Here is an 18,749-nt window from a genome sequence, read left to right on the forward strand (position 1 = left end):
CATTTGTGACTGGTTTGACCTTGTAGTGTCTTAGTTCCCACTGTTCTTTGATAATACGCTTTGTAATGATTTTGTTGCTATATTAGTTGGCACCACAAGCGCTTTTTTAGTTGGTATTTTGGCACTGCTCTGACAGCCAAAGTGCCAGGATATAAGTACATGTACAGTCAACTTCGCTAATAATGACTGCAGATATAACGACATTCGCGAATAACGACAGCATTTCCATGCCCAGAGCAAAGTCCCTTCTTCCACCTGTAATACATATAATGGGACTTCGGGTATAACGACACTTCGCGAATAACGACACTTTTTTGATGCCCCGCCGTGTGTCGTTATAAGCGAAGTTGACTGTTCTGTAAAACCGGAACGTTTTAACGACCAAAAAGTTAAACGTTTTTTGTAATTTGGCATGATAATGTGCAGAAAGTTTAACGATGGCTACCTGGCTACCCATCTGTATGCGCATCTTTACACAGGAAACTCGCCATATAAAAAAAATTGGTCGCTAAAACGTTAGACTTTGTGACTCGTTAGACTTTCCGGTTTTACAGTACTTGATCTTCAAACACCACTGCACCGGTATTCTACTTGAAAAGTAATGGTATGAAAGGCCTAGTCGGGACAATAAATATGGCTGCTGTGTTTCGTGTGTTGGTTTGCTTCTCTCCAACCAAGAATCTACGGGATGGATTGTAAGGGTGCGTTCTTATAATTCTCTAGCTTCTAGAAGAAGAAGGAAAGAGAAGTCGAAGAAACTGGGATTACTCAAGAACGGGTCTCGAAGAATTCGGAGATATTTTGTACATGTCAAGCAAAATGAAGCGTCAAAGGGGCCGCGATCTTGAGTGATGAATGTATGTGCGTATGCGAAAAGGGAAATGCGTACACTCATGATCAACACGTGGCGTTTAGCCGTAATTCGCATGCGCTGATCCCAAACCGCGGGAATCTCCAAGTTTCAACCACCTCTGAAGCTTGGAGAGCTCGGAGAGCTTTGGAGAGCCTCCTAAAAGTCGGAGAGGATATAAGAACAGCTCTCGAACTTTTCGGAGAGGATTTAAGAACGCATCCTAAATAGACTTCCTCTATAAGCCAGCACAATGAAAGAATGCACAGACTACACACAAGTTCAGAAAATAACAAAAAAATGTAGATAACAAAAAAGAGTCTGGTTCGCTTTGTTAAAACCTTTTGAGCCCGGGCCCATTGAAAACCTCTGCCACGCAGTAAACATTTTAAATTCACTCTATGTGAGCAAACTTGATTTCAAACGATTCTTTCATGTATCCTGAGCGCAGAACTGTTTTTGTTTTGGAAATACAACAAAGATTACAAAAGTTATGACCGTTTTCATGGGGTAGTTTTACGCGAAATTGGTATTTTGAAATGTATGCACACGCATGTAACTCCAGTTCAAACGAACGGAGTGACTCGCATTTTTTTGTTACTGTACTCGTACATCCTAGGAGTCCTCTGTGCAGCGGTACAGCTCGACGCCACGCCACGGCAGAAACGCGGTATCGATGTAGTTCCGCACTGACTCGTGACGTTCTAGAACGTCACGCGTGTCACAGTGCAAGTGGCAGTGGTCATGACGTGTCAGAACGTCACGCCTGCTCAAAAGGTTAACTATGTTCAAATAATTATAGTTGCTTCATGTTCCTTGTTGTCTTCTCCAGCCATCTGGAGTACAATCAGATCTCATCGGTCAATGTTCTTGCCTTTGCTGGCATGATTAACCTGAAAACTCTGTGAGTCCTGCGTGTTTGTTTGCTTGTGAGTGTGTGTGTGTGTGTGTGTGTGTGTGTGTGTGTGTATGTGTATGTGTGTGTGTGTGTCCCATATGGTGCAGTGGTATGTGCAGTCGATTTCTAATCGAGAGGTTGCGGGTTCAATTCCCGACGATTATGGTCACACACGTCTTTCTTCTCTTTCTCGGACTCTTCCTGACTTTTCTTTCATTCTCCTGGGTGGTTACCAACAGCCAGTGTATGCTGGAGTATGTGGTGTGGTGTGTGTGTGTGTAGAAAAAAATGGAAAAATGAAAAATAGAGATTCGCTGGCCAGAAAAAGTCACTTCAAACAGCTGTGTGGTGGATACCAGGCTAAAAATAGTGGCGGTCAATTCATCAGCCTTGCAAGCTGTTGAATGGTGTAATCCCAGCACAAGTTGCTATGTCTAACATAGCTGTTCGCTATCATCGCTTCCGCAATGGGCATGTCTGAGGTGAGGTGTGTGTGTGTGTGTGTGCGTGCGTGCGTGCGTGCGCGCGCGCGCGCGTGCGTGTGTGCATGTGCGCGTGCTTGCGTTAATGTGTGTGGGAGAAAGGGTTCTACTTACATATTTTATGCAGAAGTGAAATATTTGTTAATGGGATCTGTAAGCAGTTGTATAGGCCAGGAGATTTCCGATTTCAATTTACTTACAGGCTTTATTATCCAGACTTGTTACAATGAGTAGGGACCTGTAGCAGCAACAAAGCTTTACTGTCTCTTTCCTGTGTCTGTATACGGCTCTGCGCATACTTTTCTGGACATTGAAATCCGTTGAGATGTCAAGCAGCCACGGTGCCCTGGTCTTGCAGCCGTGAGCACTGCTGGTCTATTTTTCCCAGTTTTTACGTGTAAATAGTAGACATTTCGTGTGCTTTTAATAATAATCATAATTATAATAATAATGACAGTTCGCATATCACTCATTGCATGAGGTCAATGCATCTGTTGACAATTTCGAGCCACGCAGCTGTATCAGAAGCAGATTGCACAGCATCCAGAAGCGAGAGATTAGTGCACTGTAAGTCTTTCGTGACGACGTCGGTCCATCTCAGACGTGGTCGTCCGCGGGGTCGTCGTATGTCTGTTGTGTCGATTGACATTTGGAGGGCTTGGAAACTTGGAAAGAGGACGATTCTGCGCCTTCCCTCATTACATGTGTGCTTTTATGACTGTCTTATTTTATTCCCTTTAGCCTACTAGTATTCTGCGTTTGCATGCGCCTGTTCACCTCATCGGCCTCGCTCATTCCTCATTTATTTTGTTCATTTGGCTTTCAGGCGACGGCTAGCCAAGCTTGCTTGGCGATGGCAACGCGAACAAGCACACTAATAGCACGTGCACTAGAGTACATGTGCATGGTGCGTGTATGTGCCGAGGCAATCCATGTAAGGGTGCCGGCCCCGGTCATTCGTACCAATTTCAAAGTCCATAGCAGCAGGTGAATCAAGCACTCAGTCGAGCTGCTGCAACTCTCTCTCTCTCTCTCTCTCTCTCTCTCTCTCTCTCTCTCTCTCTCTCTCTCTCTCTCTCTCTCTCTCTCTCTCTCTCTCTCTGTGTGTGTGTGTGTAACCGTCTATCTATTAATCTTTCTCTACCTGTCAGGTTTCTGGACAATAACCAAATCGCCTACCTGCCCGGGGCTCTCTTTGAAAGCTCGCCACATCTTCATTTCTTGTAAGTGAAAATTTGGTTGCCAAGAGAATCTGGGACAAGTATACACAGCACTCTGATCAGCTATTAACCTTCCCCAATATTTGAAAAGGACCCCCCCCCCCAAATTCCCTGTTAGGGTCGTTTGCCTTCCTTCTGGTCTGTCTGTCTCTCTGTCTGTCTACCTGTCTGTCTGTTTGTGTGTCTGTCTGTCTGTTTCTCTGTCTGTTTGTCTGTTGGTCTGTCTGGTGATTATGCCGAACTGTCTATCTGTCTGTCTGTCTGTCTGGAGGATATGCCGAACTGTCTGTCTGTCTGTCTGTTTGTCTGTCTGTCTTTCTGTCTGTCTGTCTGTCTGTCTGTCTGTCTGTATGTATGTATGTATGTCTGTCTGTCTGTCTGTTTGTCTGTCTGTTTGTCTATCTGTCTGTCTGCGCATCTAAGGCGCACTTTCTTAATGAAATTCATGGATGAGCAGGGTGGATTAAAGGAAATTCTGACATGTATGTGTGGTGTTTTGCCGTGCAGGCATCTTTCGTCCAACCGCCTGGAGACGCTGACAGCTGGATTGTTCAAGCCCTTCTCTAATGTTACTATACATGTGTACGTGCATGGGCAAGATGATATTATCATTCTTTGTTGTAAACCAGACGTACCCCTATTTTTTGGGACACCCCCCCCCCCCCCAAAGGCTAGAGCCTGTCGAGCAGGTTTCCACAGTGAAAATATATAAATAAAAAATCGATAGCAGATACGAGTATATCCTGAGTGGAGAAGGAATACAGTAAGATTCTTCGCCGTGTATACAACAGTACGAAATGTTGTCGTGGCGCGTGGGCTGTACCAGCCGACATCAGGCATCGGGGCCGGTACTCGCGCGTGCTAGATCAGTACTTTTTTTTTAATTTTTTTACAAAGAACACAAACCTGGCTCAAGACAAAGAAATAAGAGCAAGAAAGATAACAAAGCTGCATGCAAGGAGAACAAAGAAACGACTAGAACACACAGTACATTTTTTTCAAACTTTGGAGCAGGGTGCAGGTTTTCGCGCTCTGAGGCTCCCACAGTTTCTCGCCAGGAAACCGGCATCAGGCCGGCCTGGTTTCAAACATTAGGTATAGTAGTAGTAGTAGGAAACTAGGTAGACATCGGATAGCTTTGGCCTACCTCCGCCATGCCTCCAGCAAAAGCTGCCGTTCGCGGGCTGACGGATTCGGAGGTAAAATTGTTGTGCTCCCTTCCCGGGATCGAGTCTTCGATTTTAGACGTAGTAAAGACGCTGGCAACATTTGTGACGGAGTCCGCAGACCGCGAGACACGACTAAAGAATAGGATCGATGATTTATCGAGGCAAATTGCAGGCCTGAACGAGGAGGTTGTCGCCCTCAGGGAGTCCGCCATTGTCGCAGCAAGTGCTTCTCCCCTGACTCCTCCAGCAGTTGCCCACAACCAGCACAGCCAGCGTACGATGGAGAGTACAGCGGGAAGGACCAGCAAGCGTACCCGTACTCGCGCAGGCCAGGCTGCCACGTGTACCACTGATGCAGACGAACACCGTAGCACTTCCCGTAGCGTGGGTGACCCTGCCAGTGACCATGAAACGTCAACCGAGGATGAGGACAAGTCCCAGGCAATTGAGCGGCCCACTGTCAAGCCCAAGCCACTGAAGCTAGAGCCAATCACGGATGACACGTGGAAACTGGTATCAAACGAACCTCACAGAGTGAAGAAAGCCGTAATCTATGTGGGCAATTTGAACTTACATAGCAGTGAAGAAAGTGTCAAGGAATTCACTGAGCAACGCTCTGCAGCAGTAAACAAACTGGTGAAGGTTCACCAGTGCAGCATACACACCACAGAAGATGGGAAAGTGTCTGCCCGCTTGATGATCGATGCGACTGACCTTGAAATCGCCACTGCTCCAAACTTTTGGCCTCGCCCACTGTACGCGCGGGTTTGGCGCCACCGTGAGCGTCCGAAGGGGGACACCTTGTCCGGCTCACACAGTGACACTCTCAGTGATGCTCCAAAGGGGGACACCTTGTCCGGCTCACACCGTGACGCTCTCTCCGAGTCCTCCGACACTCAAGCTCAAAGCTCCAATTAGATCCTTTCGGATCCTGCTGACGAACACATTTGGACTACTGAGTAAACTTGGTGACTTTCACCATGCTGTACACGTTCACCAACCTGACATTGCCATTGTCACAGAGAGCAAGCTAACCCCTGAGAAGGCTACTGATTCCGAACTGTCCTTGCCTGGGTACTACTCCCCACTGCGGAAGGATCGAACGGAGGAGGAGTTGCGGTTTGGGTTAAAGCCAGTCTGGCCCTCCGAGAACTCGATGACATCCAGGTCGGTAATGAGGAGCTAATATGGCTGAGTGTCAGAACTGTGGATAAGAAGTCAGTGGCTGTGTGTGCTGCATATCGCTCTGGCTCCTGCCACGACAATGACATCAGTACCCTTGAAGCCATCAGTGCTGGCATTGACCTGGCCCGTAAATCTTGTCAATATGTGGTATTGGCTGGAGATTTTAACGTACACAACGTGGATTGGCTCGACAGCACCAAGACAACTCACGCAGGTGTGTACACTGAAGACATGTGTGCTTTTCACTGCTTGGAGCAGCACGTGCATGAGCCCACCAGGGGCCTTAACCCACTCGACTTAATAATGACTGACCTACCGGGAGATGCGTCCGTCAATACCTTAGCACCTCTGGGAAACTCTGACCATGCCTGTGTCCTAGCTGACTTTCATGTAAGCACAGCAGAGGAACCACCAGTGACCAGAACTGTCTGGCGTTACCAACGCGCAGACTGGGACAGACTCCGCCACTTCTTTAGAACAACAGATTGGCAGTCCACTGTCAGTGATGATCCTGATGCAATGTGTATGCACTTGACCCAGAATATTCTGGAAGGAATGCGCCGATACATACCGTCTAAGCAGTTGTGCATGAAACCATCTAACCCCTCTTGGTGGACACCGGAATGCACTGAGGCTGTAGCACAGAAACAAAGAGCATGGAGGAGACTCTGCGCCGACCGGTCAAGTGCCCAGCTGCAAGTCCGTTACAATGTCACCAAGCACTCGGCTAACCATTGCCTGGCAACTGCCAAGCAGGCATTCACAGCAAGCCTGGCGCAGAAGTTAGCCTCTGGGTGTATGGCGTCTGGTGAATGGTGGCGAACCATCAAGAAGGCCTCTGGCCACGGAAACAGCCCATCCATACCTACTCTCCGCAGCACCGATGGTACGGAGCACGACACCAACCGCAGCAAAGCAGAGTGCATGGCCGAACACTTCGCCAACAAATGCAGTCTAGGGGCAGACGACCTATCCGCTCCATTTCCTTACGTCCGACCACGTACTGACCGCAACCTCTGCACCGTCCGGTTTCGCGAGACCACAGTCGAGCGAACTCTCCGCCAGCTCAACCCCACCAAGGCCACTGGTCCAGATGGGATACCTGCCCGCGTCTTGAAAGCTTGCTCTGCAGAATTGGCACGGCCGCTTTCAAAACTATTTACATGCTGTCTTCGCTCCGGCATCCAGCCACAACAGTGGAAGGTTGCAAACGTAGTTCCAGTCCACAAGCGCAAGTCTAAATCGTCGCCATCAAACTATCGACCAGTGTCGTTACTGAGCATCCTCTCCAAGGTCATGGAGACCATAGTCAACAGGGCAATGAGCAACTTCATGGAGACGACTCACGTCCTATCAGAACGTCAATTTGGCTTCCGTCGCGGCCACAGTGCAGCAGACCTGCTGACTGCTCTCCACCACCAGTGGGTGCACACCGCCGGAGATAAAGGAGCTTCTCGAGTGCTGGCCATCGACATTGCTGGAGCATTTGACCGGGTGTCTCACACTGGTGTGTTGCACAAGGCTAGAGTGTATGGCATCTCGGGAGACCTGCATCGGTGGCTCCAAGACTACCTCTGCAACCGCACACTTCAAGTCCTCATCTCCGGCCAGACATCAGCCAGACGCCCAGTTAAGGCTGGGGTGCCACAGGGCAGTATCCTGGGCCCCACCTTATTCTTGGTCTACGTCAACGACCTTGAAGACCACCTCCCAATCGGCTCCAACCTTGCCTCATTCGCCGATGACACAACCCTATACGCCGAAATTGCAACGCTCGCTGCTGTTCCTGACAACGCTAGAGTACTCCAGGCTGCTGTCGACCTAGTATCCAGTTGGGGCTCGGATTGGAAAGTGCAGTTCGAGCCAGCCAAATCTCAGGCCCTTACCATTTCCCACCATCGTCGGGACTGGCCAATACCCCCCATTGTCTTCAATGGAACTCCTGTCGAGGAGCAGCCCTCCATCAAAGTACTCGGCGTCATGTTTGACCATCAGCTAAAATTCAGCCAGCATATCCGAACTGTTGTAGTCCGAGCAACGCAGAGACTTGGAGCCTTGCGCAAGGCATTTCACTTGCTGACTATTCCTGCCCGGCTTCGAGCCTACAAAGCCTTTGTCCGGCCGGTTATGGAGTACTGCCCAATCGTCTGGATGGGGGCAGCTCCTTCCCACTTGAATCGGCTGGACTGGGTGCAGGAGCGAGCCATCAAGGCAATACATCCGCAATGCTGGCTTCCTAGCCTCATAATTCGCCGCACCATCGCTGCCCTCTGCCTCCTGTATAAAGCCCTTTGCGATAATTCTCCCGCTCTTCTCTCGAGAATGGCTCCACCCCCGACACACCAACCCAGGACCACACGCCTCACCCGCCAGGCTGTACGACTGTCCACCGTGCATCCCCATCAGTTACAGAATGTTCTTCCTGCCAATTCCCGGAACAATGTGAGCCGAGCCTTTCCCCACTCCGTCATCCCAATTTGGAACCAGCTGCCTACCTCTATCATTCCCCACCCATTTCACCCAAAGAACATCCAAAAGTTCAAGACAGCAGCTTATCACCATCTCCTGAGAACGAACTGGCACTGGGCCACTCATAGCATACGCGAGTAAGAGGGTACAGTGTCCTACCCTGCTTGGACATACATGTAATCTCTCCTCACGGACAGTCTCCTCTTGAATTTAAAAGTCTAACAGCGTTCACATCAATACTCAACTTATTCTTTTGCTCACTGAGCAATACAATCTTTCCATTTTCTTTCTTCTGTTTTCTTTTTCAATTTAATCCTCCTACCCAATATCCCTTTGGTGCGTCCATGGAGCTATGAAGCCGAGACCTCTGGTCGGCGGAGCTTAATGGGCCCCACCACCACACTCCATCGTTCACCCCAGTGTCTGGAGTTATGTGGATTTTGTAGAGAAAAAAAAAGAAAAAAAAACAGAAGTGATGTAATACTTTTAAAGGTTATCGTAGCCGACATGGGTATTGCGTGCAGTGTGCGTGACCTCTCGTGCGTATGCAGCACTACACGCCAATCATGTCTAACATGCGCAGCAGAATGCCGATTATCTGAACGTCAACTATCCGAACGATCAAATATCCGAAATGCCGCATTCCATTGAGTGCGGCTAATCGGCACTTTAAATGCACATGCAAGGCGGTGGCAGCACGTCATAAGGCAGAGGACACACTGTACGGAAAACAGTGTTCCTGACTGCAACCATAAACCGGTTGGTTTCCCATGCAGTGTGTGTCCTCCGACTTGGCACATGCTGTCGGCGTCATACATGTTCATGTTAAAAACAGTAACGCCAATGATTGTAGTGTAATTAAAGGGGTTGATGAAAAAATTGCAGTGTAGCCAATTTATACATACCTACACTGGATTTGCATTGCATTTTGAATTATCCATGCATCATTAATCGCAAGCATATAGAGCACGATGTATTGAGAGTGCGCTGGCTGTATTTTTTTTGTTACGGTTCGGGTGAGACTCAGCTGGACTGAGCATTTCGCATCCACAGGAACGCCACCATTCTCTAGGATCAAGGGGCAGATGCAGCTCTTAATTAAAACATATTCAGTGCCAAAGACGTATAATTATAACAGTTACACGTCGTTGAAAATGACGCCCAGGTGCTGAGGACATATACGTCTTTCCCAAAGCCAAATAAGGAGTGCAGAGCCTGGGTACCATGTCCTGTGGCCTTTTAAAATGGGTTATTATAAAAGGCTGACTTATGTGGTATCATCTGTGTGTGTGTGTGTGTGTGTGTGTGTGTGTGTGTGTGTGTGTGTGTGTGTGTGTGTGTGTGTGTGTGTGTGTGTGTGTGTGTGTTGTGCGTGTTGTGTTGCAGGTATTTGGATGGTAATCCGCTGAAGAAAGGTTACCACCTGTGTTGCTTGGTGCCGGCTAGAACGGACCAGGCACAGCGAGGTTCTGTGGTGGCTCTGGGCCTAAGTCGGGAGGTGGAGGACTTCTTCACGGCAAGTAAGAAGATTGTGCTCGGCCTCGCTGTATGTGCGCACAATGCCGATAGGTTGGCACTGAAAGTACGCTTTGTTTCGGGTGACTCGACCGACCGATGTTGCAAGCGCTGGCCAACATTTAATATGGCGGGGGGTATGTATTAATACGTGTACGTACGTACCAGTGAATGCGTGTATGCCCCAGTGGATTTATCGGCCAACAGGGCACGTTTTAGCGCTCTACAGGCGCTCTGGGCGGACTACCCTTGACGAAAAGTGGTACAAGTTGTACTGGTCGTGACGCGCCTGGGTCTTGTCTGCTATTGTTGTTATGAGAGGAAATCTGTGGGCGTACATCCAGTTCAGCTTGCCCCTCTTGCAATGAGTGTACATGGTACAAGTCATGTGTGTGTATGCATTTGTGTGTGTGTGTGTGTTTGTGTGTGTGTGTGTGTGTGTGTGCGTGCGTGCGTGTGCATTGGTGGTCGATTCGTGCGCGGGCACGCGTGTACACACGTGGCAGATGTGACCCATGCTGTCTGTGGCAGTGGTTGCACGACCGTGCCCGCCAGCTCATTGACGTGCCCATCAGGCGTGCAGTGCCGAGGAACTGTCAGGGAACACACCTGTCCAGCAAAGTCACTGTGTGAGTACTGTGCACATGGGGTTATCCACTCAAGCTCTACAAAATATAATACTCTTAACCGCGAAAAATGTACTTTCTATCAAATAATGCAACTCCTACACATATAGCTGTGTGATTACGAACATCAGTGGCGTAGCCAGGGGGGGTGCTTTGGGTGCCCAAGCACCCCCCTCAAAAATTTCAGGTACCATTTTCGTACTGCTGTGGATCTACGCCCGCCCGCGATCGAGACTCGACGTCGACAAGATCGACGCCACACGACGCTGCGCTGCACGACGGGGCCCGGCCAACTGTATTACACTACTAGTAGCGCATGCAGGTTGCACTTGAGACTGCATGCATGGCTGCACATGCAGTCATGTTCTCGCCGGTGACAGGCGCAGTAGTGCTAAATTATTAATTTTTAGTACAATGTAGTACTACCGGTACTGTAATTTGAACTAGTACTACCGTGGTAGTATAGTTGTGTGTAGATCTTTGCCTTTGAATGTGAGTTTGGTCGTTTTCGGATGCACTGCGCATTGTACAACTACCGGTATATAGACTCGCACTTTGTGTAGCTAGACTTGGTAGAAGTGAAAGAGAAGTGTCAACGTCGTTTTGTGATCCGCAAGTCGAATGGATTCTTATGAAAATGTCGATCTTGAAGTATTTTAGTCGAGGGAAGTCGAAGAGACCAGATACCAGTAGCAGCAGTGCCAGTGCCAATTGTCTGTATTATATTCTGGGTCTAACCACACCCTGTCAATCTCTTACCATCCAACTTCTGTAGCAAAGTACTGTGCGTTTCATACGATTATCTGACTTTTTATTGAATCATTGGTGGAATGGAAAATAATGAAATAGATGCAAAAATGAAGGATTTGGCACTCAATATCGAAAATTTTTCCGGGGGAGGGCCCCCGGACCCCCCCCATTTTTCGCGCCCTTCCGGCGCACGCCCACACTTCCAGTAAGCACCCCCCTCAGCCACAATCCTGGCTACGCCCCTGAACATTGCTCATGTGTTTCCGCTGATACTGCTAGCTGCTAATGTTCAGCATTTGCAGCAGCTGCTGTTGCTGCTGCTGTTGCTCATGCTGTTGTTGCTGCTCCTGCTGCTGCTGCTATTTCTGCTAATGCTGCTGCTGTCGCTGCTGCTGCTGTTGCTGCTGCTGTAGTTGCTGCTGCTGTTGTTGCTGCAGCTATTGCTGTTGCTGTTGCTCATGCCGTTGTTGCTGTTTCTGCTAATGCTGCTGCTGCTGCTGTTGTTGCTGCTGCTGCTGTTGCTGGTGCTGCTGCTGTCGTTGCTGCTGCTGTTGTTGCTGCAGCTGTTGCTGTTGCCCATGCCGTTGTTGCTGCTGATGCTGCTGTTTCTGCTAATGCTGCTGCTGCTGTTGCTGATGCTGCTGCTGTCGTTGCTGCTGCTGTTGTTGCTGCTGCTGTTGTTGCTGCTGCTGCTGTTGCTGCTGCTGTTGCTGCTGCTGTCGCTCCTGCTGCTGTCGCTGCTACTGCTGCACTTGTTTTTGCTTGTGTGGTTGCTCGAAGTTGTTCGTTAGTATGAAAAAAACCACAGTTGCCGAGGAAAATGCACGACCCAACTTCCCCTGAGAAACTACCGACACATTCTGGGAGGAAATAGTGATAAAAGATACTTCTGTTATTCTTTTACTACCTATGGTTCACAAACTTTGCTTCTTGTCTGCTTTTGCAGCGACTGCCGCTGTCTGTGGAACGGACCTGACGACGGTATCGAACGGCATGCTGGTGGCGCGGCCAAGCGGGACAAGTGCTGAGTTGTACTGCAAGCGTGGACACCGGGTGCACGGCGAGAGCGTGTATACATGTGCCGCCGCGGAGACAGCGGCGGCGGTGGCTGCTGGAGGCAGTGCCGACCGCAATGCCTCCTGGGTTGGCAGCGGCACATGCCAAGGTATGGTGCACAATCTTACATGGCACAAATAGAAAAGCTAGCTAGCCCCCTGACTTGTATCGTATTGTGGTGTATTGTATTATGTTTGTTTTATTTTGTTGTTTATTTTGTTGTTGTTTTTCTTTATATTTTACGAGCTCGTACATCGCAAGTCAAACCGGCAATCATGCCCAATTGTAATGCAATGTGCAGTAAAACCCGCGCTAGCTGGACGCTCCAGGTGCAGCGGAAACAGTCCTGATACGACAGGATTCCGCTTGGTCCATGGATGCACGCTCAATCCATAAGACTTTGCCGCGGGTGCATGACAAATTGTCCGGTCAATACAGGATCCCGCTTGGTAAAGGGTTCGGCAAGCACAGGTTTTTACTGTATTTGCACTCCACTATGTCATAACAGTGTTAGGGTTACATGACGGCAGTGCATCCCGCCGGGAAGTGAGATCCGTGGTTTCTCGTAAAAAAGAGAGAAAAAAAAGTGAAGCATGTGATCCCGAGGGCTTGCCGTGATGCGGGGGAAAACGAAAATCGATTCACATGGCAGGATGCACGTACAGTACCTGTATTACAAAAAAGTTCACGGAATGCCACGGCATGCACCCCCCCCCCCCTCCAGTCGTCTCACAGTACCGGGACCATATCGGGATAGCTCGCAGGATACGTTCGCTGCAAATATTTGGGTGCACGTGACTGAATCTCCATGGCAGCATCACGTACGGAATGAAACCCGCCGTCGTGAAAATAGCCGTTTAACGTTATCTTGCCTTGTGTTTGTTTCTGCAGAGGCCAGCGAATGCATGACACTGTCTAGCCTTCTCATCATCATCATCCCGTCGGCGTGCGGCTTTCTGGCGCTGAGCGTGTGCGTGTGTGGTGTCTTCTGCCGCTGCAAGCACAGGCCGCCCGCCGAGCTGGCGCTCCCGCCGGCCAAGCGCCAGGCTCTGGAGGAGCACGGCGGCACGATGGGCATCTCCATGTGGAACGATCAGGGATGCGATGCGCCCAGCGCCGGACCCGCTAGCGGCTCCAACTCCACCGGCCGCGGAGATACAAGCGCTCCGCATTCGGTGACGCATCGCGACAGCACCGGCACCGACCACAGCAACCCGTACGTCACAACAACGATAAGCACCCTGTCAAGCAAGGGGTTTGACCGACGGCGCAGTGCCCCAGGCAACCCAAGAGGCTCTCAGTCCGCTCCGTCCAAGGAGGAGAGCCAGGAGCAGCCGACGCACAGCCCGACCCAATACTCCAGCGCCAGGCGCCGGGCCGAGAATAACCCACCGCCAGTTGCTGCACGCCGATCGCACATCGGTGCAAGCGCGACGGTGAGTGACGGAACAAGCGTGTCAGTAGGCAGCATGTCAACCGGTGACGCACGCATGCCTCGCATGTCCTTGCCATCAGTTCACAGCTCTGGCAACCAAAGCCCGACTGAGCACTCTAACAAGTTCGCGAGTGGTCAGCGTAGCCAGAATGACAGCATCTGTGCCGATTTACGCAGCATTAACAGCCTCACCGGTGGAGAAATGGCAAGCGACTACGACAACAATACCAACGAGGTGTTTGATAAGCCGTGTCGCGACATCGGTCCAGAGTCTGTATACAGTACGTTGATTAGGTCTGTGGAGCCGCGCAACAGCTTCCTAGATCGAAACGACAGGGAATTATGCGGTAGCCAGCTCTCGCTGGTAAGCTCGTCATCGCTTGGCCTCATGCAGGATTCGCCGGACATTACGGGTGGCGATATGAGCATTTCAATGACAACCATCGTCAAGTCGCCCGGGGTGGCAGGGGACGATGTGGGTATAGAGCCAAACCCACGCGCACCACCGCGGCCTATGCCACGGTCCAACAGCATCAGACCCATACGGTCGACGACTTCCACCACCAGTAAGGGGCCATACGAGGATTTCGAGACGCCGCAGGGCCGTCTGAAGCCGCTATCCAAGGCGAAAAGCAGCCCAGCGCACGACCTGAACGTCACAGGTACCATCAAGCCAGCCAGCCCTCGTACGACCAGCATTCGAGTTACGAAGCCGCCAGCAAAGACTAAACTCGAGGCTCGAAGCAGTGTTGGCATAAAACTCACAACAGACTCAGACGATGATGCTCCATATTTGAAGTCCACTGACGTTGCTACAAATCCTAGCAGCTCTCCTCCTCATGTAGCGGAGAGGTGTCACTCCAGCAAGCAATAGCATCTTCCAATGCTCTAGGATAAATGTGGGTGGATGTACATATATGTGTGTGTGTGTGTGTGTGTGTGTGTGTGTGTGTGTGTGTGTGTGTGTGTGTGTGTGTGTGTGTGTGTGTGTGTGTGTGTGTGTGTGTGTGTGTGTGTGTGTGTGCATGTGTGTACATTTGTGTATGACCGTTTCCTTGACCGTGCATATGTGTTTGTGTGTGTGTGTGTTTGTGTGTGTGTGTGTGTGTGTTCGTGTGTGTGTGTGTGTGTGTGTGTGTGTGTGTGTGTGTGTGTGTGTGTGTGTGTGTGTGTGCACGCGTGTGGATGCAAGCATGTGCATGTGTGCACGTACATATGTGTATAGGAGAGAGGTTATACGGAGAGGAAGATGGGAGAGAGAGAGAGAGAGAGAGAGAGAGAGAGAGAGAGAGAGAGAGAGAGAGAGAGAGAGAGAGAGAGAGAGAGAGAGAGAGAGAGAGAGAGAGAGAGAGAGAGAGAGAGAGAGAGAGAGAGAGAGAGAGAGAGAGAGAGAGAGAGAGAGAGAGAGAGAGAGAGAGAGAGAGAGAGAGAGAGAGAGAGAGAGAGAGAGATGGAGAGAGAGAGAGAGAGAGAGAGAGAGAGAGAGAGAGAGAGAGAGAGAGAGAGAGAGAGAGAGAGAGAGAGAGAGAGAGAGAGAGAGAGAGAGAGAGAGAGAGAGGAAGATGGAGAGAGAGAGAGAGAGACAGTCAGCGAGGCAAACCTCACTGTGCTGTTCAAAGAAGCAAACTGTGCGCAAGGGCTGCACAGAAATTCCTATTTTGACATTTCCATTGCATCATGATGATACCTAATGATACCCTCACCACATTGCCCAGTTCTTGCAGATAGTCTTGATATCATGAAGCATCACGCAGATGTTTCAGTGTTGTCGTTGCGCAGAGAAAGCCATTTCAACAGCAGATGACTCAACCCAACGGTTTTGGCTCGCTATTAGCTAATACCATGCGGTAACAGGTACGCTGTTTCTCACACCTACCGACTGTTTCCGTGTGCATCCATGGTTGTAGGTATTTGCATCTTCCAGCATTTATGTCCTCTTGTCATTTTCTATCTAGCCTCCCCATCTCTGAAGCACCCTTCCATTTCCTCTCTTCATATAATTCCCCCCCCCCCCCCCCCCCCAGCTCTTTATCTTAGGAAAAGTGACCCTACGCGGGGGATGAACGGACAGATTTTCTAGCATATATTTTCTTGACCGGGTGTCTTCCTTCGCTTGACTCCTTTGTAATCTATACTCTCTGATTACTATAGAGTTGTAGTGCTAGTAGTAGTTGTAGTAGCTGTAAATAACATTAATACAACAGAACTTGGCAAAAACAATTTTTCATATAATTATATTTAGATATTCTCTCTTTAAAATCCCTTCCTGGATGGTCTTCGCACATTTCATCCCTCATCTGGTAGTCTAGGACTTAAGTCTTAGAGATTTCAGACAATAATAATATGATCATTGACAAGTTCTTCTTTCGCTGGGAATTTGCGTACAATCGATGAGATGGCTTGGCCTGCAGGTCCACGTGGCCGCCGGGCACTTTTGTTTTTAAAATACTAGAGTCAGCTTTGTGTGAGCGACAATCTCTGGCCCGTGCCCCATGCGAACTACACGCCTGGTTGAGGTGCTGTGCAAAGTCGCGGCACAGCGGACGCTTGTCGACGCACGGAGCAACGCAGTGGCACGTACAATGTACATACATAATATGAGATAAACCTTGTTTTGTTCATAAATCATGTTGCTAGTGGTCTCCACCTTGTTACATACTGTCAACCAACAACATTGTACATACAGTCGACTCCTGGTATAACGATCGAGGGTCGCTATTCGCAAGGTTCACTGGCAAAAAAACGAAAGAACGAAAACGTTTGGTTCAGAATATATTTTTCGCTTTGTTCTTGTAGACTGGTGTGAGCAGAGTAGATACTGATATACTCTAACTCTCAGCTGCAACACAGCCGCTTCACCTGTGCTCCCCCCCCCCCCCCCCCCCCCGGCCCCACCTGCTCTCCCGTCTTTCGCTAAGTCAGTACAGCCGAGAAATCAACGTAGCGGCAAGCATACAGGCTATCTGGCATACGCGCACACGCACACACACATGAACACGCACGCACACACACACACACACATGCACACACACACATAGGCACATACAACACCATGTAACATGTACACGCCCGTCGCAAGAGATGCACGCAAATCTGCAAATGCACTGGATGTGCACCCACAGATTTTCTCTTATAGCAATGATAGCGAACAAGAATCTGAATGAGACAGATCAAGACTTGCGCTAGATAACTGTCTAATCCACACTAACTGGCGAAGCCATGTGAATTGACCACCAATGGCACCTGGTCTACGCCACATGGAGTATATTGGCATAAAACGGCCAAGACAGTTACCTATGCACACATCCACACACACGCATGTACACACGCGCGCGCGCGTGCACACACACACACACACCTTGCCAGAAGCCTGCAGCTTCTCAGCCCTACATGGGCACAGGGACAAGCAGGCTAGAGCTCAGCTTGCGTGGAATGCTCTGCCATGGTGTGAGTTCTGACTAGAAACCTGTCAAGGCGATCAGTCTGATACGGCGACCGCCTGTCCTACTATAGAGGGCCAGCCACAGCCAGGACCAATGGATGCTATTTCCAGTCAAATGACCCTGGATAAGGAGACCATCTGTGCACAGAGACCACATGTTGAAGGTTCCATGAGCGGTCGGCTTGGACAGCTTTCACTGTATATAATGCTGGATAGAACTTCATTAAAAATACAGAAACGGACACTTCTTTAGGTTCAAGATCACTGGTTCTTCGATTAGCTGGGTAAAAATATAATTATTATGATAGTGCTGAATAGGGCAAAAATATTAGTTCTATACTTGTCTAATAATTTTAATGATCTGTCCAGTGCTGGCATATGGCTTAGCTCCATTCTTACATTAGGTCAGTATCGACTCATTATGTTGAAACACATGTAGTACTTTTTCATTGGGGGGTAGTGTTGCATTGTATTCAGCTTGGCATTTGGAGAAGATTATGCTGGACTTGAATCCAATTGAGTTAGGGCAGTGTGGGACCATATTTACCTTATCAGCTACAAATAAATTAATCACAGAGGCAGGCCTCGACAACAATGGCGTGCATGTGTGTGTGTGTGTGTGTGTGTGTGTGTGTGTGCATGTGTGTGTGTGTGTGTGTGTGTGTGTGTGTGTGTGCGTGTGCGTGTGTGTATTGTGCGTGTGCGTGTGTGCGTGTGTGGTGTGTGTGTGTGTGTGTGTGTGTGTGTGTGAGTGCACACGTTCACGTGGGCCTGCGTGGTGTGCTGATTAACAAAGTGAGAAGATTGTCCAGCTGTACCGCCATAAATCAGCAATGAATATCAATTAAAAGTGCGGCCAAGCATCCAATCCAATTCCGCAATAGAATCAATAGAAATAGGCTTGTATCACAGAATGGAACGGAGCTGTTTCAACAGTGCGGCGTCCTTACGAGAACATGAGTTGACAACAAGATAAATAATGGGCATATACATTTCTACAATCTTCCAGTGATTTTTGTGGAATCCAGTGTATCGGCAGAGTACAGAGTACTCACAAAGCACGTTGCTACTCCGAATTTCTGTTACCATACAAATCCAGTGACAAAGGGAGGACATAAAGTACATAGACACAGCCGCGCGGTAGCTTGTTCGTTAGTACAAATTCTCGTTCATAAGTTAAAAGCAAGGAGTAGTAAAAACTGTATTTACTCCTTCCTGGTTAAACGCATCGTTTGTTCCCTTTTGTAAAGCAAAGAAGGCCAGGCAACTCACCGTGATGCGAGGTGGGCTGAGCTACCCTATGCGTGTGGTATTCTCCGCCCGCTGCCGCCGGTATTGGATTGTAATACCCGGGCGAGACCATGGCTTGAAGATGGTGCAGTGCGAGGTCTGCCGCACTGGACATGCAGTGCGAGGTCTGCCGGGACTGGGTATGCAGTTCGAAGTCCGGACTGGATATGCAGAGCCCCCGGGACTGGGAAACGGTGACAAGAACTGAAGCACAAACCTGACCCATAGCCGAGGTCGTTCTAGCGGTTCAAGCACTGAGTCCATGCCTTCTTCCTCGCCGCTCAGCACCGAGCGGGTGCCCATGCGCATCACTCTTCTTCTTGTTGTTTCCGATTGTGGATTCCTAGCGTGCGCGTATGACT

The 18,749-nt window shown here is 49.4% G+C and overlaps 1 protein-coding gene across 2 annotated transcripts in view; it reads left to right on the forward strand.

Moving 5' to 3' along the window:
- Positions 1–15,042, forward strand: part of LOC135821149 (uncharacterized) — a 21,482-nt gene extending 6,440 nt beyond the window's left edge. For both annotated transcript variants that reach the window (XM_065334215.1, XM_065334214.1), the window contains exons 4-10: positions 1,683–1,754; positions 3,382–3,453; positions 3,958–4,032; positions 9,660–9,793; positions 10,295–10,417; positions 12,111–12,329; positions 13,112–15,042. In XM_065334215.1, coding sequence (XP_065190287.1) covers positions 1,683–1,754; positions 3,382–3,453; positions 3,958–4,032; positions 9,660–9,793; positions 10,295–10,417; positions 12,111–12,329; positions 13,112–14,529 — 2,113 coding nt within the window. In that variant the 3' untranslated portion in view covers positions 14,530–15,042. The remainder of the gene's footprint in view (positions 1–1,682; positions 1,755–3,381; positions 3,454–3,957; positions 4,033–9,659; positions 9,794–10,294; positions 10,418–12,110; positions 12,330–13,111) is intronic.
- Positions 15,043–18,749: the final 3,707 nt, after the last annotated feature.

The sequence above is a fragment of the Sycon ciliatum genome, chromosome 7 (genome assembly GCF_964019385.1).
Source record: "Sycon ciliatum chromosome 7, ocSycCili1.1, whole genome shotgun sequence".
NCBI lineage: Eukaryota > Metazoa > Porifera > Calcarea > Leucosolenida > Sycettidae > Sycon > Sycon ciliatum.